General features: G+C 33.5%; 2 protein-coding genes and 1 pseudogene across 4 annotated transcripts; 2 read left to right on the top strand and 1 right to left on the bottom strand.

The window, feature by feature from the left end:
• Positions 1-5,486: 5,486 nt before the first annotated feature.
• LOC120193992 lies at positions 5,487-7,508 on the bottom strand (annotated as a pseudogene).
• Positions 7,509-13,360: 5,852 nt separating this feature from the next.
• On the top strand, positions 13,361-13,767 carry LOC120193843 (ATP synthase subunit 9, mitochondrial). The gene has a single exon (XM_039196272.1). It carries the CDS (start codon positions 13,462-13,464, stop codon positions 13,750-13,752), a length of 291 nt encoding a protein of 96 aa, XP_039052203.1. The 5' UTR covers positions 13,361-13,461; the 3' UTR covers positions 13,753-13,767.
• A 5,263-nt stretch (positions 13,768-19,030) lies between these two features.
• On the top strand, positions 19,031-23,356 carry LOC120193800 (protein GRAVITROPIC IN THE LIGHT 1-like). 3 transcript variants are annotated; one of them, XM_039196230.1, is made up of 4 exons: positions 19,037-19,160; positions 20,972-21,118; positions 21,345-22,042; positions 22,463-23,356. In XM_039196230.1, exons 1-4 carry the CDS (start codon positions 19,114-19,116, stop codon positions 23,248-23,250), a joined length of 1,680 nt encoding a protein of 559 aa, XP_039052161.1. In that variant the 5' UTR covers positions 19,037-19,113; the 3' UTR covers positions 23,251-23,356. The 3 variants fall into 3 exon arrangements, with proteins under 3 accessions (XP_039052163.1, XP_039052161.1, XP_039052162.1); XM_039196231.1 differs by having other exon boundaries at positions 20,975-21,118; positions 21,345-22,040; positions 22,461-23,356; XM_039196232.1 differs by lacking the exon at positions 20,972-21,118 and having other exon boundaries at positions 19,031-19,160; positions 21,345-22,040; positions 22,461-23,356.
• Positions 23,357-23,891: the final 535 nt, after the last annotated feature.

Genomic DNA, 23,891 nt, shown 5'->3' on the forward strand with positions numbered 1-23,891 from the left:
ATTACCACGACCACGACCACGACCACGACCACGACCCGACCACGACCCGACCCGACCCGAGACGAGACGAGACGGACGGCGGCCGTGCGCGAGAGTCCCCCTTGTTCTCTATCACTCAACAAGGAAGTGAGAAAGTCAAGCCTTAAATACTATTCCCAATAGTGTTTCCAATACTATGTGGGATTTGAGCATTACCAACACTTGTTCCCAATACTATGTGGGATTGAGCCTTAAATAGTGATATTATTTTGAATGTTTTGCTTAAAATTAATAATCGCGATTGATTGTAGATGACTTTTAATTATGACATATTTAATCGTATAATACTAATGCAATTGGTTGCTAATTCAGTTGTTTTAAGGTGCATGATTGTTAATTGTTTCCTGAATAATCACATTGTATTGGAAACAAGTGTTGGTAATGCTCAATCCCACATAGTATTGGAAACACTATTGGGAATGATATTTAAGGCTTGGCTTTCCTACTTCCTTGTTGAGTGATAGAGAACAAGGAGGACTCTCGCGCGCCGCCGCCGCCGCCGTCCGTCTCGGGTATGGTCGGGTCGGGTCGTGGTCGTGGTCGTGGTAATACATGTTTTCGACACGTCCGCGCGGATACTATCTTTTTAGAGAAAATTCTTAAGAAACAAAATATTTTTTTTAACTATCACAACGAATTTGGAAAATCGCAACGACAACTGTAGACTATCGCAACGCGAAATGGAAAACCGCAACGCGATTTTCAACTATCGCAACGCGAAATGCAACGCGAATTTGCGATAGTGGAGATCGCAATACGAATTAGAGATCGCATTGCGATTTTATTGGTCATTTTCGCAAATCCAAAAAAAGGTGGTCAAAATCGTATATTATCTAGGATTTTTGGTCACTGAGGTTATTTTCTCTGTAAATAATAATAGGTTTTTTTTTTGGAGGAACTTAAGGCAATTTAGATGAAAAAATAATTTTAACGTGTCATGTCAATATTTCTAACGATAATGACCCTAATAAAAATAAATTAACAAATTAATGAATGTATTGTTAGTTATAGAAGTTTAATAACTAAAATACCTAAAAGTGCCTTAGATGTTAATAAAATAGAATTAAACTATAGGGACCAACATCATAATTTAATACATATTGGTTACATGATTTGAAGTGCTTAATGGTGTTAGTTTATATAAATATATTGGAGTGTTTAAGTTATATTTCTTGACAATATAGGATAAAAGTTAAAAAGTGTATTCCTTAACTTTTTATCTATATATCTAATGAATCCACTTATATACTATTGTTAAATTTTATTATGTTAATATTTATTATTAAGGTTTATATTAACTAAGATTAGATATTTTTTATATGTTAATATATTTAATTTTTTTAAGTATGAATTCAAAAAATTTAAGTAACACAAATTAAAAATATTTCATTGACATATAAAAATATTATTTATTAAATATGATTAATTAGATTGTTATGTGATCGTAATTGTATGATTATATAACTTATAAAAATATTTATATTATCATTTTTTAAACTAATTTATATTATCATTTTCGTATTAACAACTAATGGTGTTATCATTTATATACATAAATTTTGTTCTATGATTTTGTTAATCATTCGTGATGACAAATTTCTATATAAACTTCACATCTTACATGTTCATGGCACCAAGCAATATTTTTTTCATATTTTTTTAAATAGATTCAACTTAAATTATAGATCTAATTAATCATATTCATATATAATACATTTATATGTCAATGAATATTTTTAATTTGTGTACATAAATTTTTTGAACTCATAATTAAAAATAAGTATTTAGTATATTAACATATAAAAAATACATAATCTTAATTAATAAACATAATAATAAATATAACCAAATGTAATTTAACAATATGTATAAGTGAATTCATTATATATAGAAAATATAAAAATGTTAAGAAATACTCATTTAGCTTTATTACACATTGTTAATAAACATTAACTAAACACTCCAATTACAATATGCATGTGTAAACTAATATCATTAGTCTCTTCAACTCATGAAACTAATATGTATTAAATTACTTTGTTGGTCCCTATAATTTTATTTTTAAAATTTGTTTTAGTATATTTTTTTAAATATACTTTTAGGAAATATGATGTGGCAAGAAAACTCCCGGAAGACACGCTCCTTGCAATGCACCTTCTTACTTGGTGTCATGTCAATATTTTCCATGGAAAGCACATGCTAGAGGACGCACCTTCTGTCTATCTAAACAAAGGCGCGTTTCTTGAAATTAGCTTCTTTTTTTTAGAAGGGGTGTTACTTCAGCTAGTATTCGGGAAAATGTGTTAATGTGGTTTTTTTTTTAATTTAAGGGTTACTTTCTGAAAAGTATCGCCATGTTTGGTGTTTTTTCCAACTGAAACCAATGACAACCCCATTTCATTTTCCCATTTAATTCGATAAAGGAAAGAAAAAAGAAATTGATTCCGTCAACAGTAATAAAATGAACTAAGCAAGATTTTCGTGACACATGAATTCCGTCATAAATGTTAATGGATTTTATCTTAATAAGTTTAATTTTAAGAGTATCCATACTCCTACTCAGAAAACACACATTTTGCTTGGAATGATGAACAAGTATCGATACAATCCCTATAGTATCGATACTCCACCTACAAAAAACACATTTTCACTCGAAAATCTCCTATTCATCTAACCCAAAGACCTTAGTGAGGTCCCCCAAATGTTCTTAAAGTCTTATGTGATTAAAGAGAAGCATAAATAAGGCTTAGAAACATGCTAAAAACATTAAACATAAAATCTACCGTGGAAGGCTACTAAACATGCTCATAATTAACTTTCAAGCTAAACTTCTTTCTAATGATCCTACAACTGGTATGGAAAAGCTAACAGTGTGTTACTTGGATTCTTTGGATGCTAGAACACTTCTTAAATCAACTAGGGATTCACTTTTCTTTTTTCCTTGGCTTGAACTCTCTCTTCAACCTCTTTAACTAATCAAGGTATAAAAATGGATTACTTACTTAACTAGGTTTTGGATAAAGCTTAGATACACTCCCTGCAACTCAAACACTCTCCTAAAATGACTTAAAACACTTGATTTCTAAAAACCCATAAAAATCCATTTTTGAAAAACTAAGCCAAAGCTTGAAGTTTATGGCTTTAATGGAAGCTTAGAAGATGAAGAATAAATTTCTTACCTTGATTGCTTCAATCTAGACTTAGGTTTCCTTAATGTTTGATCTTGGCTAAGTAGAAGAAATGAAGAAGAAGAGTCTGGAGAAGAAGAAAATTGGAAGATATTTTTGGGGAATGACTCACGTGAAAAATAAGGGAGATAAGAGGCTTTTTAACCTTTAAAACTAGCTAAAGTAACTCGGGTGTCCTAGCTATTTCTCAAGCATCACACAAAGTGTACTTTTATGTTGTCCTAGTTGATATCATTTCTAGCTGCAATTGTATTGATTATTATTGTTTTCACTTGTAGTTTTATTTTAGTTACAATCTAGTGTTAATGGGCCCCTTCTTTCTAACCCCCTAATCAATTGGGTTTCTTACCTAAAATTGTACGTTGGTACCGATACTAAGCCCTTGAGTATCGGTACTGACACTTGAGTATCGATACCCACCCTTGGTACCGATACTAAAAATGACTACTGAAATCTGAGGGAACTGGGTGGTATCGATACCCTTAGCAGGAGTATTGATACTTCTGAACTGGGTATCAATACCATCCTAAGTATCGATACCAAGATGGGCTTCGATGTTTTGAAATTTAATTATGTATTGATCCCCTTATTGAGAATATTGATACTCATGAGTACCGATATCAAAATGGGTTATTAAAATCTGCAATGTGAACTCGGTATCGATACTTCTTATGTGAGTATCGATACCCAACCAATAGTATCGATACCCGATGAATAGGTAGTGATACTCCTAGCCCAAAATCCCCTTAACTTAGGTCATCTGATGAACAATATCGGTATTTTTCTTCCAGTATTGGTACTTAAACCCATAAATACCCTGTTTGGGTACGAAAATGACCCCATATATTCCCTCAATATCGATATTGTTCTTCAAGTACCGGTACTTAAACCTCTTAACAATATAGGTTCCCAAATGTTATTTAAGTTTCATGTATGTTAGAAGGGGTCATGACAAGCCAAAAAACATGTTGAAAAACACCAAATACCGAAATTTACTAGGAACATGCTTATATGCTTCATAATTCGTACAAGTTAACAAAACACACCTAATGATCTACAGGTGGTAGAGTGAATTACAAATGTGTTACCTTGAACTCTTAAGCTGCTTAAACAATTCTCTACTCAAATCAAGGGCTAGCTATTCCTTTCCTTTGATTTTAGAGTTTTCTCCTACTTCTCTTACTAAATAAAAATCAATGAATACGTTACTAACTTACTTAAAGAGCTTGGAAAGATATTAAAAACAATTCCTAAAATTTTGGCTCAGAACCAAGACATTTCATTAATCGATCATCTGCCAAATTAATAGAAAAGAGTGAGTCATTAAACGAGGCCTCCGACCCACAACTACAATAACTAAAATTCATGTCACCTGCGGATTTTGGCTCTGGAACAATACTTTAGGAGGTGCAGGATGGTGGAATTAAGAAGTTAAGTTAAAATTTATAATTCAAAGAAAAAATAAATATTAAATTAAATTAGAAAAATCAAATTGTAGCATCATTTCAAATAGATATTCAAGTTTAGATGTTTAATTAAACTAAAAGGAATTTTTTTTTATTTTTTGTTTGGATCCGCATCGCATCCTTAATTTTCATTGAACCGTGTGCCCAAACGTGACTTGGAAGACCAGAGGAGCACGAGAAAAATATATCGAAGAAAAATTCGGTTTTGTAGATTAAAAACAAATATGATGTTCATATATGTAATATTATGAGAATAATATTAAAATAATTTTTTAATCAAAATTGGCATTAAAATAATATATTTGTTTGAAAAATAAGTAATAGAGGTATGCGGTTTATCATGATATAGAAATGTGGATAGTTTTTTTCAAAGAAATATTTATTATTTTAATTAAAAAGCATAAAAACATTTTGTAGTTAGTAGAGAGCGGCCGACATTCCCTTTAATGGGCTTGAGGTTTGAGAGCTATCCCTAAGTCTTAGAACCCAAATTCAAACATTGAGACCAGTAGAATATCAAAAGAAAAAAATGGTAACACTTCATCTTCATTTCAAACAGAATTTGTAAAATACAAATAACATTTGAAACCTCTAAATTTTCCACACCTGCTCTACCCAATAGCTCAAACATGTAGGGCAAATGAAGAAGAAGAAGAGGATTTTCAAATGTCTTTTATTGACATTGGAGATTTGGAGTAGAATTTGCTAAAAGAGAATTCTTATTTGCAATGATTTAGCTTTCAGCCGCTCTATATAATTTCCATTTCCTTTGTTTCTTTGAAGCTACTTTCTATCACTTGGGGAGGTCACTGGGTGGTGGTAAAAGAGATTCATTTGGTCCTTTGCCATTATCCATAACAAATGCCATTTTAAGCCCGCAAGTCGTATGCACTTCCAGATGGCAATGCATGAACCAAACCCCTGCAAGAGAACAAACAAATTACGAAGGCCTTTTTTTTCCACTTGAAAAATCAAACCACTTGACTTTCCCTACCCGGATTATCTGCCCTGAATCTCATAGCAGTCCACCCACCTGGTGGGACTCCAATTGTGTTCCTCTCAACAGTGTCAACGAGATTGAAGTTTTTAGGGTCCTTTTTGGGGTCAAAAATTCCCCACTCCCCTTCCAACCTCAAAGAAATTGAATCCATGCAAATGAAGAGGGTGGTTCTCTGGAGTAATCATCCCAGTATCTTACAACACCAGCTGCACAGTGTCGTTATAACCCAATCTGTATAGTTTCGTCCCTCGTTTGGTCGCCAAGTTTGTTAGTTGTGTGCTCGTGTAGTTAAATGGGACAGGAGGATTTCCAGGGAAATCACTTGTGAAAACCGCATTAATGTTGAAGAAATGGGCTTGAAGTAGAGCCGTTTTCGGCATAACAAACGAAACATTGTTGATAGAAGCTACGACACGGCTTCCATTGACACATGTAGGACAAGGGTTGATGCCGAGGCCGACGGTGAAGAGAAGGGAATGGTCGATCTTCAAAGGGACATTAGCAAGATATTGCTTAGAGTTCAAGCTCCGAAGTGCATTCGTAAAGCTTGTTGCTACTGAGGTAGCGTTTTTAGGAGGGGGTGACACTAGAGTAGTGGCCGTACTGGTAAGAGAACCGGAGTAATATAATGTAGCCGTGGCGGTTACATTGTCTACCGCAATGGATGCATCCATGAAAGGCGAGGCGACAACCAAGTACTTCCCGGCACGACTGTTTGTTGTTAAGAGGACATTTGTGGTCTGCCCTGGGGATATGACAATGGTGTCTGTCTTAAAAGGTTTCGAAGCATTGACGATTCGAAGCATGTATGTCTTCCCAGGTTTAACTGCCAATTTATAGCCTCCTGCAAATTGAATGAAATATAACGCACGGTTCAGCTTGAGGTGTTGGTTTAATTTGCAAATCTCGTGGTACATAGTTCTTTAATTTTGCTTTTACCCTTTGAAGAGCAGCTTGGGCTAGATCCAGGGTGGCCATTGATGGTGTGCGCATCAGAGACATTTGGGGCTAAACCAGATTTCAAAGCTTCATTAATGACGGCTTCAACATCTGATTTCCACCATTCACCTTCAAGAAAAGAAAAGAAATAGTTTTATTTATGAAAAGTAACACTATCACTGCTTCTTATCGTGCCTAATTACCTAAGATAACGATCTCTTCCTTGTGGGGTTTAGGGAAAGGATAGGAACACCACGCTTGGGCTAGATAACGATTGCACCGTGGACGGTGGCTCTCAGCCATAGAATATGAGTGTGCCACCAAAGGGTGCCTCTTTGGCCGGTCAATGTGAAGTTGTAAACGTAGCTCTGACCTGGTTGAATCGGGCACTGTGTTATATATGCCGGCCCATCTGCCCAACCTGTACGTATTTGCCTAATTCCATGCCTGCAACCAAAATCAGAATCCATGGAAAAAGCTAATGATCCTAAGAACCTGATCAATGATGGGGAATTAAGAATTATTACCAGTCGATGGAGACATTGTATTTGACATGGTTAACCGCTTTGACAAGAATGATGTCATCCTCTCTAGCAACTAAAGTAGGGCCAGGGTAGCGTCCGTTGACGGTGACAATCGGCTTGGTTGAGCACAATCTTGTTGTATTTTTCAACACCACCTGCACATTTTTACAAAACATCGGTGTACACTACTGACAAGACAAGACTTTAGACCTGAAATATGTACCATTCAGCAAATAAAATTGAGCTTACATTGAACTTGTAGTGCCGAACCATGCACTCTACTGATGCCGGAAACCATAAACAAGCTATAAGCATAAGAATTCTAACAATCGAAGCTGCCATCTCCAATGATTCTCTAATTTTCACTCAATGCCAACCCCTATTTCGGGCTCTTTTTCGATCGATGTACACTCTCTCAAGGCCAACTCAAACATATATAAAGAGGCAAAAACTAGGTCTTGGGAGAGCCTCTGCTGCCAAGTCGTTTTACATAGTTTGGTGGAAATGGAGAATACTTGAGAAGGAAGGGGTGACAATATATAAAACCAGAGGATATATTTTAAAGATTTATTGTGTATCACACAAAGTAGTTATCTATCAAACTAAAACATATTTAGAAGCTAAGCTAGTTGGGAGCTCCGAATGCCATTTTTTAATTGTCAGCCACGGGGGAGGTTGGCCTAAATGTATAGAGTATAGTACACCTTATGTCTACCACAATGTTGATAGGTAAGGTCAACATGAACAAGAAGCAATGTGACAAACTAGCTTTATATTTTAATCAAGTGTACAATTTTTTAAGTTTATGTTTCGAGCATTTGATTGGCTGATTAGTATAATATAAATCTCACTAATACTAGTTGGATTAGCTATGCTAAAGTCATTAACCACTAAACTTGTTTTGGTCTAATAATATTTTTGACCCTTAATTTTTTTTTAAAAAAAAGTTCATTTTAACCCATAAACTTTTTCTCACCTTCTTTTACCTCGAATTTTTATTATTTAGTTAAACTGGTCGAAGTGATGGAAAAGTGACAGAAATTTTCATTGAATGATTATATAGGTTGGCTTGTTAAAGCAACTATAAATTATTCCCTCTTTCAATATTTTTGAGCCACTTTCTTGTTTTCCTTTGAATTTTGTTTAGCCGACGACTACACTAATCATAATATTGGTTGCCCACCGTCGGTAATTATTAGTTATTTCTTATGTTATGTCATTTGTTTTAATTTTTTTTGAATAATAATATGTCTTTGTGACACGTTTCTCTATGCTCCTGTGGCACAATTCTTATGGCTTTTGGTACGTTTTTTTTTGCATACCTTTGTTGTCTTTTTGTTGCTCATACAAACGGCATTTTTTTATTGGTTTGTCGGTAGTCAAGGATAGTCAGATCCCCTATTTGGTAAAAGGTTGTTTGCTGATATAATAAGAATTGTATAGTGGAGCAGTCTGCCAGATAATTTGGTTCACACACCACTCCTTTATCATTTTGTAAAGCATCTCGTTCAGCATAGACAATGAGTTATCTTTGAACAGATATTACCTTGTACTTACCCCAAATTATTAAAAAAATGAGTTTTACTTAAGATTACTGGATTCTTTTGATGTTAGTTGTCATTCTCAATAGAAGATTTCGTTTTTCTTCATATCTTTGAACTTAATTTTTATTTTTGTAAGAGTTTTTTTTACTATGATCCCCATTTTTTTCAATGTTAGGTGCATTGTAATACCAATTGATTTCTTTGTTTTCATTAATGAAATTAAATTACCATTATTAAAAAAATAAATTTTTCTCTCCCTACTCAAAGAAGAATTGTAGAATATCCCCTTATTTACAGTTTTTTTAACCCTTTATATACAGTCTCTAAGTCAAATGTTCCAAATTGATAGTTTATCGTTGTCGTTTGCTTTAAGTTGTCGAGAAATTGTAAAAAGAGTGGTTCATTTTTCAAATACGGAAAAACATGGTCATAATTCTTAAATAAATAATGTAAGTACAATATAATAAAATTACAACAACCGTTTGTAGTCCAATGGTTAGGATAATTGCCTTCCAAGCAATGATCCGAGTTTGACTCCCGGCAAACGCGTAGCTTGCCACGACAACTGCATCCATTTGTTTTAGTTTTTGCCGAAAAAGCTGTCACTAAACTTCAGATCAGCTGGTTGAACGTAGTTCAGTTGTTCGAAGCAACAAGGCTGTGGCTCATCAACTAAATCAATTAACAGATTAAAAAAATAGACTAGTCCACTCCAAACGTATTGTTAAGAAGAAGAGTCTAGATTTCAGGTCAAGTTGCTGCCTTGTTGATGTAGAAATAGACAAAAGCTCAACCAACCGTAGCAAATTGCAAAATGGGGTCTGTGGTGGGCACATGATAAATTATCCCCCAAGCACTTTTCGCTCCGTCCAGTCATATACATTCTAGTTTTCCTCCCATAATTCAGAACAAATCCAAGTGCAAAATGACTGTAAATAACCAGTAAGCATCATGCATGTAAGCCAGGTTTTGATGCATATACATACGGACGGTGACAAAAGCAGCCGAGTTTTGTGCTACATATAGCCATGTACCTCAATCATATATCCTCCTACGTCGATCAATACATGTAATACCAGTTTGACGGAAGCTAGCTAGCAAAGTTTTTTGGCTTCCCTTTGTCCTGTTTCTTGCTGACAGTGATTCCCTCAATCAATGTTGATTCCTGGTCCGGACACCTCCAGAAGACTGTGATCCAACAAGCACTTGCAGACACTTTCCACGATCTAATGAAAAGCAAGCCATTTTCCTAGTCCCAAATAAACCAATCAGTGATAAAACATAACTATCAAAGCCACATTTCTAAAAATATCTCATTTTTTTATTCTTCTTTTACAAAAATATCCCTATACCCGGTCTCAGTAAAACTATAGACAAGTCGACTCTTCAACATATCTATATCCTATATAAGTTCGATTCCGGCTCTAAAAATATAGATTTACATTATAATTTGATCTGATTTGATTTATTAAATCAGTTTTTTAATTACACGTATGTTCATTGAAGTGTATTTTTGTAGAAAGCTTCCAAATTTTTTAAGGTGAGTCTCAATGAAATTATTAAACTTTTTACAGACTAAAATACATTATAATATCAACGAGAGAGTCGTATAATTTAAATTTGATTATATTGATCGTAAAACAGAAAATATTTAATTTAATTGATTTATGTAATTTTTTAGTAAATTTTAAAAAAGTCTAACATCTACAGTTTTGAAAAATTTTATTTTAGGATCTCCGATGTAAATAAAACACGGCGAGATAAGGTTTAAAGTGATCTTCAATAATGCCTTGGGAAAATATCTATACGAATTAAATTAAAATCTGTCTCATTTAAAATAATAGCAATGATATAAATTGTATCATCCCCATAACACAACAATAAAAAAGCAACAAATCCCAGCAAAGCACTGAAACGCAAAATAATTTTCATGTATATCTATATTCTGAAGTTAAACATTTTTAATAATTAATTTATATTTGAAAATCAAAGTAGGGAATTTAAGGGAGAATTTTATTTTTTTATTAACTAATATTTTCATGTCTGTTATCCAATTCATATTCATAATTTAGTATTGCTTGTTTTGTTAATGTTGTCTTTAAAATTTAAATACTGTACGCTGCACACTTATTGATTTATTTTCATACATTTAATAATTAATGCATGAATCTCCTAATGAAGTATACTCTGATATAGACGGGACTTCAAAAATTTCTTTCACATGATACTTGTTACTTGAATTGTAACATCCTTAACCCATACCCGAATACGAGTTAAAGATGTCACATAGTATTTATAGACATTTTATAGTTGAAAAACCGGTACAAATTTGTTTTTTTAACTTATCAAATTTAACCCTTTCAATATAATAAATTAGTCACGTAAAATCACAATATAAAATTTAGAACACCCAAACCAATAATAGTTTTAGGCATCAACTAGATAGTTCTATAATGTTTTCTATCCTAACATAAGTTGTTGATAATCATCTAATTTAAAATATTTCTTGATAAAATATATATTTTTTCTAAATCAAATATCTTAGATTCATATTTATATTCATAGCTATATATCGCAGGTATATCTTATTCGCATACATGTCATCTAGGAAATTAAAATAAAAGGATGTCATTATTGATACATGTAATTACTCTTGGTTGATTGATGCTAAGCTCAACTCCTTACTTTGTTTGCTCTTCTTTACCTACGCGTAAAAATCATCACACACTATGTATATATTTAGTGAGACATTAAATGTAACTGAAATGATATAGGAAAAATATTTCAACTTAATAAAATCAAAACAATATATTCCTTAATTAATAAAAAGAACTTCCGATATTCACAAACAGATTTTAACCAATTATTTCTTCATCCATAAAATCTGTTAAAACCAATATCTCACATGTTTATAAAAATCATGATAATAAAATGTCAAATCTATTTATTCAAGTCATTTTCTTTTCTCGTCAGAAAATCATCATTTCATGATTTTGTCAAAATCATGATAACCAATAACTGACATAATAATTATGTCATAATTTTTTATTTCAGATATATTTGAGAAATTCCATATTTCTTTTCATAATCGTTATTTTCAAATTTCATAATTCACTTTCTAATTCAGAACTTATTTTCATATTCATACTTTCTTTTCGAATTTATCGCTAATTTTTATATTCTTATTCTAATGTATATTTATGAGAATGCAAGATACATGAGTTAAACGAGTGTGTGCAATAAGCACTTCATTGCTAAATCGTCAGAATCATAACATAATATGCACTCCAAGTGCAATCATTTCATTTGCACCCACAATGTCAGACATAATTAACCTGAAGGTACCACATACGTAATCATAATCACTCCACCTCATGGCATATCAATTGTACCTACGACTCTCAATACAACATACAATGGGCTTCCATATTATATTTTATTCATTCAATATTCACATTTCATATCAAAATTTATTTCAACTTATCATTATAAAAAACATATCTTGGGGAATTTCATACCAAAATAATTCAAGTAATTTTTCTACGATCATCAAGTAAATATTCCATTAATAAAAATATTCAGATCATTCTTTAAAATTATAGAAGAAAATTCCTTCAAACATCTTTTCAGAAAATATTATATGAAATATATTAAATAATACATACCCAAAATAAATCATAAACATTTCAGTAATTGTCATGGAAATATTCTATGATTCAATTCAAATTTTTCTTTTAAAAATAAAGTATTCGAGGTTGACTTATCGCAAGTCTTCCTTGATCAGCATAAGTGAATAAATACTCCACACTTATTAATTTTGACACTTTATTTATAAGTCAAATTATAAGGCTCACTAAGTTTTAGGTTTAATCATTCGCTTTCGGTTGTTTCGATTACAAAATTTATCATAATTTACTACTCTAACAGTTTGCACTATCTTTAAAGAAATATTATTTTGTATTAAACTACTTTCGTTTATACCATTGAAAACTAAGCTCGAATACAAATCTAACCATATAAGGCACCCCTATTTCAATTTGTACAATTTATAATAAATTTTCAAAGCTAACTTACATAAGCTGTTTTGAGCATAATCTGCTACCCTATTTTCTGACCTATCGTCGATTAAAAATTCACATCTTTTTGTATACTTCTCGAAATTAGTATATGTGTTTTTGTTTTAGACAAAATTAGATTGATAAATGAATCCAACGGTATAAGATTCATCCTCTAACCATTTATGTAGAATTTATGGTGATTTTCTAAACTTATTGTTCAAGTCATAAGTTTGAGCATATTTCACTAATTTACATCCTTAGCTTATTTACTAATTCTACTAGCTTACCAATTGAACATATAGGTTTGAATCACAATTCACATAACATTAGGAGTCACTTCTTATCATAATAACTCTTTCATTGGCTCATCGCAAGCCAATGTTTGTTCGATAACATAAATACAAATTAAATGCATTCACCTAGTGTCCTTAGCTTGCTACATTCCCTAGAAATTTACATTGCATCATTAAGCTTCTCCTTAGCTTTAATATTGTTTAATCTTGAATTTAAGCACATAATCTAAATGAGCATCATTTACACCAAATTAGTAATTCAAATCATATATTATTGGGTTGGTGTTCAGTGTACCGCACCGTGGGTACAAGATCGAAAAGAATGAAAAGCATTCCAAGCCCAAGAAAAAAGGAACGAGGGGAAGAATCGACAAGGAATCCATAAAAAAAAAAAGAAAAGAAAATAGTGAATGAAAAAAAAGCGTGACGAGAATTCTCAACCCGAGATGTTAGAAGGTGCAAAATCAATGGGTGCCGGAGCTGCTACAATTGCTTCAGCGGGAGCTGCTGTCGGTATTGGAAACGTATTCAGTTCTTTGATCCATTCCGTGGCGCGAAATCCATCATTGGCTAAACAATTATTTGGTTATGCCATTTTGGGCTTTGCTCTAACCGAAGCTATTGCATCGTTTGCCCCAATGATGGCCTTTCTGATCCCTCCGTTGTTTTCTTTTCCTCCCGCACCTTTTTCCTCGAAATGAGAAAGAAGATGGTACACTCGAATTGTATTATTTAAGTGCTTATTGCTTGCCAAAGATCCTACTTCTACAATTGGTAGGTCACCGGGTTATTCAAATAAGTTGTGTTTTCTGTGGTTTTCCCATGTTACAACTTCCGTACCAATTCGGTCAATCCGGAATGGACACATCAGAAAATACTTCTATTTCAAGTCGACCTTAATACTTCAAGTTGACCATTCAAGTCTATTTTTACCCAAATTCATTAAAATTTCCCATAACATTTTTAACTTTGCACTTTTAACCACAAATTATGAATTCTTTTAGAATTCATCACAACTTTTCAATTTCATTCGAAATGATCTTTTACTCTTTGCTCACTTCAAATTCAATAATGAAAATTCCAGCATCGAATCAACATAATCAATCTAGTACATTTACAATTGCATAATTACCTTTAAACCCTCCAAACTTTCCAAATTGACCACCAAACTTACCCAATTTCTAAAAGGATCCAATTTCACATTCTAACATAAATTTCAACACTCTAACTTTAATTTCCAACACCTCAATAAAATACTCAAATTATACTTTAACATTCAAAAGCTTGCAATTTCACCCTAAACTTTCTTAGACTTTTCAAATTCAACCATCCACTTTATAAACTTGAAATTCGATGTGCCAACTCCATATTTAAACTTAAAAATCAGCATACTAATAAAAATGAAAGCATCATAATGTCTTGTTCAAAATAATATCAACGCATTTTCAAACTTACAAACAAGTCCCTAAACTTCTAGGACTTTTAGAATTCCACCCTTGACTTTTACCAAATTTGCAATTTGGTTCCAAACAACTTCCTAAATTAAAATTCCAGCATATAATCATTATAAATAAACATTGAGTACATCAATTTGCACATTTATTCAATAATGTCCTACAATTCTCATAACTTGTAAACTAGCTTTTTTTTCCAATTCAAGCTTCCAAATTGCTCCAAGTTGATCTCCAAAACACATAGAACACTTCTAATATCAATTCTAAGCCATATGAATTTTTTCAACATTTTCCCCTAATTTATTTCCCTATGGCCGAATAATCCAAGTCTTCTAGGGCTTAATTTTCATTCAACCTTAAGCATGAATTTAACTTCTTTGCATCAAAATTATGTTATTCTAATCGTTACAACGTCAAATTAAATCAAAACCCAACCATCTCTTAAAACCCTAATTTGACCGAATTCACTACAAAGCTTTACACATAGTTTTGATCATCACACATGCCTTAGAATGAATCTCCAACATCAAATACATATTAATCTTTCATTAAATCCTCAAAATCCAACATGTTCTTCAACCACCCAATTCATGAATCTCAACATCTAAACATGATTTCCATGAATTTTTTATACCAAATGATAGAGAATTCTCTATCTAATATCTTAATCCAAAAATCAATTGAATAAGCTTAAAATTTTTGAAAATCTTACCTCTTCAACCATGGATGTTCACGATAGCTTGAAGGAAAAATGGCTAATAGTTTTCATGATTCTCTTCACCTTTCTTTAATACATGTCACCTTACAATTTAATTAGGAATTTAAAATTCATTTAATAGGAAATTCCAACTTTATCCTTTAAAATCTTTAATAATTTCCATCATGCCACCAAAATATCTTCCAATTAAATATTCAAAATAAAAATGAACAAATAAAAATTCACTTTCCACCTTTTCCCTTTCAAATTTCAAAAGGTACTATTTAGTCACTAATTTTCCCCAATTTCGACTTAACTTCAAAAATCAACCTTAACTCCATTGATTTATGTTAAATTTAAATGTTATAAATTATGGATATAATGTTTCCAACCTTTTTCTATCATACTTCAAATTTCGTGTAATTTCGGTTCGATCTGATTATCCGAATTCTTATCGAACTTTACTACATTGGAGCTTTTAATACAAATTCCAAATCAAAATTTCGATTCACACGAAAACAATTATTTCAAGACAAACTATTGATTTGTGGCCAAAATATATAACTTTTAAAAATTATATTTTTAGTCCATGGACTTTTCTAAATTTATACTCTGACCACTGAACTTTCAAAATTTGTGTTTTGGTCACTAGCAAAATTTTGGGATATTACATGAATGGCTTCATATGGAACCAACATCTTTCATATTTCTGGCTTCTTTATTAATGGTACATAATAGGGGTGCTCAATGAGTTGAGCATCTCGTGAGCAGTTCAAACTCGACTCGGTCAAAGCTCTGTAAAAATTCGACTCGGGTTGACTTGACTTGATACCTTAAAGAGTTGAGTCGAGCAAAGTCCAACTTGACTCGATTAGTTCGCAAGCAACTCGATAATTTTTTATATAATTTTTTTTAGTAATTATCTTAAAAAATTATTTCATAGACTCAAAAAATGATCCTTATTTATTATTTTGATGTATCTGTGGATTGTTACTTTCGAGTTTAAACCTTAAAATTACTTCATACATTCTTTTGATAAAATTTTTAGTTAAATTTATTAATTTATTTTTATATTAATTTATATATAGTATTAATAGATTTTACCTATAGTTAAAAAAATAAGGTAAAAGTTTCGATGAACTTAACGTACAACGAGGCGAGCAATGAGCATCGAGCTCAACAAGTAACGACCTTAATGAGCAACGAGTCAAGCAAAATTTTAACGAGCTTAACGAGCAACGAGTCGAGTCGAGCAACAAATTTTTTTAACGAGAACGAGTCGAGCACAGCCCAACTAGGGATCGACTCGCTCAATAAGCATCCCTAGTATATAAATTATTCAATATGTATAGATCAAACTTTGAATCAAATATTAGTTAATTACAGTTTCATCCTTCTATAAAAATTAGTAGAAGGTTAGTGGATCGACGGTAAATAAATATGAACTTAAACTACTATTTGACGCATTTATATTGTACATAATTTGTTTAAAAATATTATTCAACCACATTAATATTATAAAATTTTATTTTTTAAAATAGAATGGAAAAATTCATAATTATATTAATAAAATGTATGCATTAAAAATTGCATCTAAATTTTCATTTTTTTAACTTTCAGATGCCATCGAATTTAAATCCCAATTAAATTAGGGTAATCTATGTCAAATATCACTCACCTTTAGGCTCGGGCTCGTTTATGCAGTAACGTTTCAATTATGTCAATTCTAACACTAACGTTTAAGTTTAACTGCAACTATGCCACTCCGCCGTTAATGGCGTAACGGCACGATGACATGGCACATCCACGCTGTGACGTTGCTGACGTGGCTCTCTCACCAAAACGACGTCGTTTTGGCATGACTGTGTTGGTGCTTAAAAAAGCCTCAAAACGACGTAGTTTTATTTGAGAAAAATTAGTAAATAATGCATATAAAGGGATTTAAACCCATAACCTTTTGAAATAAAGGTTAATACTTAACCACTATGCCAAATTAGATTTTTTGACATAATTCTATAAACATAATATACATAACATAAGTCAGCATTCGAAAAGTTATTTTCATAAAAAACCTATGAAATTATTAAAATTCCAAAAACAAAACCTTAAATTCCATAAAATTTCAAAAAACTCCTAAATTCCTAAAAATTCTAGAAAAATTTAGGGATCAAAGTTGATTCCAGTATTCTCTTGTTCACTAAATGCCTGCTCTGTATCATCATCATTTCCAAACGGATTAACTTCCCTATCTCTCCCACGACCCCAACCACCACTTCTGCCACCTCATCCACCAGGTCGAACACCACCACTACCATACCCAGATCGATTGTTATAATCATTCCTAGGAGCAGTCCAATGCGATCCCCCTTGTCCAGGTCGATCGTTACTTGAAGCATGGTCACTGGAAGTAGGAGCAGGTGGGTCTGCTGACGGCGGACGATTACGGAGATATGGAGGAACATAAGCAGGTCGCCCACCACCCGAAGTGGAACCAGAAACTTTGATGCTATCAGAGGAAGAACCAACATCTACATTCTCAACCGCAGAATTTGCAGCCAAATCTGCCCATGATGTTCATGTAGTCATTACAATTCACAAGCACCCAAGATCCCAATTTTTCAACAAAACCCTTTTTAGTCAAAATCCACCAAGCTAACTTTCCCAATATGAAATTTAATTGAACCTGGACAAATCATTAAAAAAACCATAAACCCATCAAAACAAACGATGCAATCATCTCTTACTTCATTAATCACCCAAATGCAGCATGTTAATGTAATCCATCAGCTCGAAGAAACATCGAATAGACCTCGAAACTTAATATCCAAAACAGAAACAACGATTCATTCGATCGATTGGGGGGGAAAGCTGCCAGTGCCACAGAATCAACAAACAAAAACCCCCAAGTGCATTATAGAATTATGTCAAAAAATCTAAGTTGGCATAGTGGTTAAAAGTTAACTTTTATTTCACAAGGTTATGGGTTCAAATCCCTTCAAATGCATTATTTACTAATTTTTCTCAAACAAAACTACGTCGTTTTGAGGCTTTTTTAGTACCAACACAGTAATGCCAAAACGACATCGTTTTGGTGAGGGAGCCACGTCAGCAACGTCACGACGCGGAGATGTCATGTCATCGTGCCGTTATGCCATAACAGCGGAGTGGCATAATTGCAGTTAAACTTAAATGTTAGTGTTAAAATTGACAAAATTGAAACGTTGCTGGCATAAACGAGCCCGAGCCTAAAGGTGAGTTGTATTTGACATAAATTACCCATTAAATTACTAATGGAGCGAAAAACATATGACTGAAATAATAATATCAAAATACTTGAAGAAAACATGATAATATGATTTGGTTCTAAAAGGACTTAGAAATTGTTATATTAATATTAGTGACGGATCTCAAAATATTTTTTAGGGTATATATATATATATTAACAACATAAAATTTTTAAATGAAATAGATACAAATAAAATTTCAAGATAGATATTGTCCGTAAAATAAATAACTAAAAACTCAAATTTTATGTTTGACACCAAAATTTTCAGAGTGAAAACATCAATAAAATAAGTAAATAATTAAAAAAATGAATTTCAATACACACTCTCACGAAACTGTAGCTCACTGATTACTAATAATTATGTTTTATCGAATCGTCTAGTAATATATTATTAAACATATCGGCGTCTAAATCATACCAAGTTCAACGAGTGGCCTACAAACTATAGCCTTTTTCAGTCTTTAAATACCCAAGCTTCTAAAAAAATGAAATATTCCCAAGCATCGATGGAATCCGAATAATTTAGTGCACATCACTAGCCTCCTGCGTTTTTCATTGTATTTTTCTGTTACTTAGCCTTTGCATTTAGCTTTGCCAGTGTTGGTGTGTGCATCCGCGGGAGACGATGCTTCCAAGCAGCTTACTTTGTTCCATGAGGCCAAGCTTCTCAAGGTATTTCTTTGTTTATTCCTTGAATTTAACCTACTTTTCATCCATATTTCTGAGTTTTTTTTTTCGGTATTCATCAATTTTTGGGGGTTTCGCTAATAAGTTCATTTAATTTAAAGGATGGATATGGAGAAATGGAACCTCTTGATCGAATGTAAACTATGGTTTTCCGTTTTCAGTACATCATAATTTTTGCTATGGGTGTCTGATTTTTGGTAGTTTTGAAGAGATTTTAATTTGGATGAAATTGCAAAATCTTTAAGAAAATGGATAGATGATAGCGTAGATCCTAAACAAACAAAACGATACTCGACAAGCTCTGTAAAAAAGGAGATATGATGGGCACGGGCGGCTGCGTCAGTTTTTTCCCTTCTTGTCCGATCTTATTTAAAATTTGATGGTGCTCACCGTCAATAAGTTTATTTAATAGAATGGATAGAAATAAATAAAATTAGGAGGATCACTAACTTATTTATTAATAAGTGTGTAATGTGATACATCATACTACCTCAATATTTTGGGATAATAAGTGTGTAATCAATTCTTCTTAAATAAATCACCAAATTTATAGTATTTAATAGACAAAAATTCTTATTATATAATATTTTGATATTTATAATTTCATCTTATTATAATATATTTCAGGAGTCTTATTTTAATAAGGTAGCACAAGACTCGCATATTTTTTTTAGACAGGCTGATGGATCATAAACTTTTGCAATATTTAATTCATTTTTTAAAATAAAGTCCACCTTGTCCTTCCTCAAGTATATTTTTACTCGATAATATAAATAAATACTTTAAAATATATATATATAAATATGCAACTGTTCATTATAATAATTGTCTTTAAATATACATATAAAAGATTATAACATTAAATTCAAATTCAAATTTTTCTCATCCTAAATTCAATTTTGTTCCAACATAAACTCACTTCATCCCAAAATTTATTTTGAATTCAAATTTAAATTTAAAAGATAACATAGAATAAAATCGAACTAAAATTTATATTATAATTTAATTATCTCTAATAAGAGACGAGATATTTCGAATCATACGTCATATAGTTTCATTTCATGGTATACATATTTATTTTCTATAACCTTAGTCTAAATGAAACTTGACTTTAATGTAAAGCAAAGTTGCAAAACGTCAACAGCTCGTGACAACTGATTAATCTGTCAAAAACTTAACATTCACTTTTCAAATGTCTCTTCCCCAAGAGAAAGGCTTTCTCTTCCTTTTTTTTTTTTGTTTTAAAGTAATGAAACAGGGCTAACGTCTTCTAATGGATTATTGATGATTTGATTCTCAGATCTGCAATGTGACCAACTTAACAAGACATCGTCACCGTGTAATGAAGCACGAGAGGCTTCGTATTTTTTTAACATTACAAATAGAGGTTATAGTCACAGATTTTAAATGTAGGCATTTAAAATGTGGTGCTCCTTATATAAGAGTTGAATTGATTTTGAATTTAAAATTTAAATATTTTTTTTATTAAATCAAATTATTTTACAACAACAACTTTTTTTCCAGCTTGAGTGAAATTCTATCTACAAAGGAAAAGCAATAGAGGGCAAGATGCCAAAACACGAGAGCAAGTTGTTTGGGGGACCTCCCCAAATAATATTGTAAACACAAATAGCCCAACACTTTGAGAACACACACATTAACACGAACAAAAACCTACACCGTATACGTGTCTCAAAGGTTATTTTGGTAAAAAAATGACTGGAGCAATCACACGTGTGAACCATGTACACAGTAAAAAGCCTTTAACAATGGCTTGAATTTTTGTGCTGGGCTAGCAGGAAGAAGAAAGGTAACCGGGATAGCCTGGAAACTGAAGCCGAAGATCTCGATTGTCGATACTCCGTTCCGTTTCACAGAGATCCGTTTAAGAATCATTCGTCTTCAAGATTCTCTTTACGATCGGATAATCCTCCCTTTTCCAGGTCTGCCTCCTTTTATATCATTATAAATAGCTATTTTTTATTTCTTTTCATTTTCTTTTTTATTGGTATTTGGTTTTTGATATCTTCAACCGATGTGGTGTTACGTTTAACCCTGCGCATCCTCGTTTAATACGGAACTTTCCAACTTTGCTTGAAAAGACTCGAAAGCTTCTTCTTTTTTGGCAACTCACTGAGTTCGCTGCTTATCTCATTTTGGTTGTTTCAGAAAGGGAGCAGCGGTGAAGGCGAAGAAGAAAGGGGAAATGGCGACCAAAGTATCCAACTTTTCGGATCTGATACAACGAGTTGCAGCATCTTGTTTATTGCACCCGCTCGCCGCCGGCAGGCAAGAATCCGGCGATTCTGACTCCCTGACTCATTCCGTTATCGAGGAGGACCCCGACGAAGAAGAATACTACGAGTATAATAATTCAAGCGAGGATGAAGGGAAAGAAAATGAGGTGAAGGACATTGAGAAGTCGAGGAGAATAACGCGGGTTTGGAACCATAACGGAGAGAAAACGAAGGAAATGGTAGCGTTAATGGAGGAGGTTTTCGAGGCGGTGGCTGAAATGAAGAAGGCTTACTTAAGGTTACAAGAAGCGCATTGCCCGTGGGACCCAGAGAGGATGAGGGCGGCTGACGTTGCGGTGGTGGGTGAACTGAGGAAGCTTGGGGTGTTGAGGGAAAGGTTTAGGAGGGAAACACGTGGCGGTGGACGCGGTGGCGGGAAAGGGCACGTGGCTATGCTGAGGGAAGTGGTGGCGCCGTACGAAGCGGCGGTGGAGGACTTGAAGAGGGAAGTGAAGGTTAAGGAGGTGGAAATCGAGAACCTGAAAGAGAAGCTCAATACTGTTACTTGCCTTTCCAGTGGTGGAACGAAAGGGCGGAGTCTTTCCAAGAGGAAAGTCAGCTGCAGTCATGGTAAGTCGCGTCGAAATTACCTTTTTAGACTAGCTGTTTTTCTTTCTATATTTGATGAAGTATAGGGTTATATTGGTAATTAGACAACATGCAAACGATGATGTTGCCTGCCAATGGTGTTACGCCACGTTATCAGGAAGCCATAGTCAAACCAACTATTCCTCTTTCATGTCCAAAAGACCTAGGAAATCATTAGTTTCTTGGCAAACTATTATTCAATGATTAAAAAATATTGGTTTTTGTTGAAGTACCCGCAATTAAAACTTACTATTTAAAATTTATGAAATATTGGAAAAATTAACCATATTAGTGTTAAAATCGACTGTTTTCGAGATGGCAATTGACTCCGAATAACATGGTTTAGAACATCAATATGATATGAGTTTTGAGTTTTTTTTTTTTGCTCGTTCCTGGTGGCAATACTTGCAGCAGCACCAACGCCAGAGCTGTTTGAGGCTACAGTGAGTCAGGTGAAGGAAGCATCAAAGTCCTTCACATCTCTCCTCCTTTCCCTCATGCGCGAGGCTCGTTGGGATATTGCAGCCGCTGTCCGATCCATTGAAGCTGCAACAGCCACTCCTGACAACACCAATTATACCACCACGATGATAACTCCATCCGTCGTTGCAAATCACCATGCCAAGTACGCGCTAGAGTCGTATGTCTCGCGCAAATTTTTCCAAGGGTTCGACAATGAGACTTTCTACATGGATGGCAGCCTCTCTTCCTTGCTTAATCCCGATCAGTACCATCGGGAGTGCTTCACTCAATACCGTGACATGAAAGCAATGGACCCGGTCGAGCTTCTGGGGATCTTGCCTACATGCAATTTCGGCAAGTTCTGCTCCAAGAAGTACCTCGCCATTGTCCATCCCAAGATGGAGGAATCCTTGTTCGGAGGCTTGGAGCAGCGCAATCAAGTAATGGCCGGAAATCACCCCAGGAGTCAGTTTTACGGGGAGTTCCTGGGGCTGGCCAAGGCAATTTGGTTGCTTCATTTGCTTGCATTCTCGCTTGACCCAGCACCAAGCCAATTCGAAGCTAGTCGGGGAGCAGAGTTTCATCCACATTATATGGAGAGCGTGGGCAAGATTTCAGGTGGGCGAGTGCCTGCAGGTCAGATTGTGGGCTTCCCTGTTAGCCCTGGGTTCAAGCTGGGAAATGGTTCTGTTGTAAAGGCTAGGGTTTACCTAGTGACTAGCACATAGACTTGTTGCATCTGGTTTTGATAGGTTTTAGAATCTACAGTAGGGGGAATTCAGCTTAGGACTTTTTGAGACTATTATTTTAAGAATCTGATTTGATGTCCTGGGATGTTGCTTTGTTATCTCGGGTGCTTGCATTTCTAGAAGCCTAATCATTTGTCAGTCAGCAAATAATGTGTATGCAACTGCATGTAATCTCTTCTTTACACACGAAGATTGATCGAGTCAGGGTTTGATATATGCAAATTATCATCTCATTTTGTTCCCACAGCATTGAAAGGAAAACAATGAAAATTATGATGTAGGAGGAATGCCATAAGCTACGTGCCAAAGGGAATCGTGTATTGATTGATTTGATTGAACAAGGCCAAACGTATTATTTCCACCTTCAACAAACTTCGTTACCACTAACAAATTGGGAAATTCTTCATCAAACAGGGTTCCAATTTAAAAAATATTGGAGAATATATTCTAACACATTTTTTCTTTTAAAGTGTATATTTATTAAATATTATAATTAATCCAATTGTTTAACTTTAAACAAAATATCAAATATATTTTATAATTTAAATTCAACACTTATATTTAACATTTGAACATTAAAATTAATTAGCTCACACACCATAAAATAACACATCTCCACT

Source organism: Hibiscus syriacus, unplaced genomic scaffold, assembly GCF_006381635.1.
Source record: "Hibiscus syriacus cultivar Baekdansim isolate YM2019G1 unplaced genomic scaffold, ASM638163v2 tig00116997_pilon, whole genome shotgun sequence".
NCBI classification, from domain to species: domain Eukaryota; kingdom Viridiplantae; phylum Streptophyta; class Magnoliopsida; order Malvales; family Malvaceae; genus Hibiscus; species Hibiscus syriacus.

Excerpts from the sequence above, each read along its gene's own strand:
- LOC120193800 (XM_039196230.1), top strand. The coding sequence starts at position 19,114 with ATGCTTCCAAGCAGCTTACTTTGTTCCATGAGGCCAAGCTTCTCAAG. Across the intron at positions 19,161-20,971 it reads ATGAGGCCAAGCTTCTCAAG|CAGGAAGAAGAAAGGTAACC; the intron begins GTATTTCTTTGT and ends GTGCTGGGCTAG. Across the intron at positions 21,119-21,344 it reads GATAATCCTCCCTTTTCCAG|AAAGGGAGCAGCGGTGAAGG; the intron begins GTCTGCCTCCTT and ends TGGTTGTTTCAG.
- LOC120193843 (XM_039196272.1), top strand. The coding sequence starts at position 13,462 with ATGAAAAAAAAGCGTGACGAGAATTCTCAACCCGAGATGTTAGAAGGT.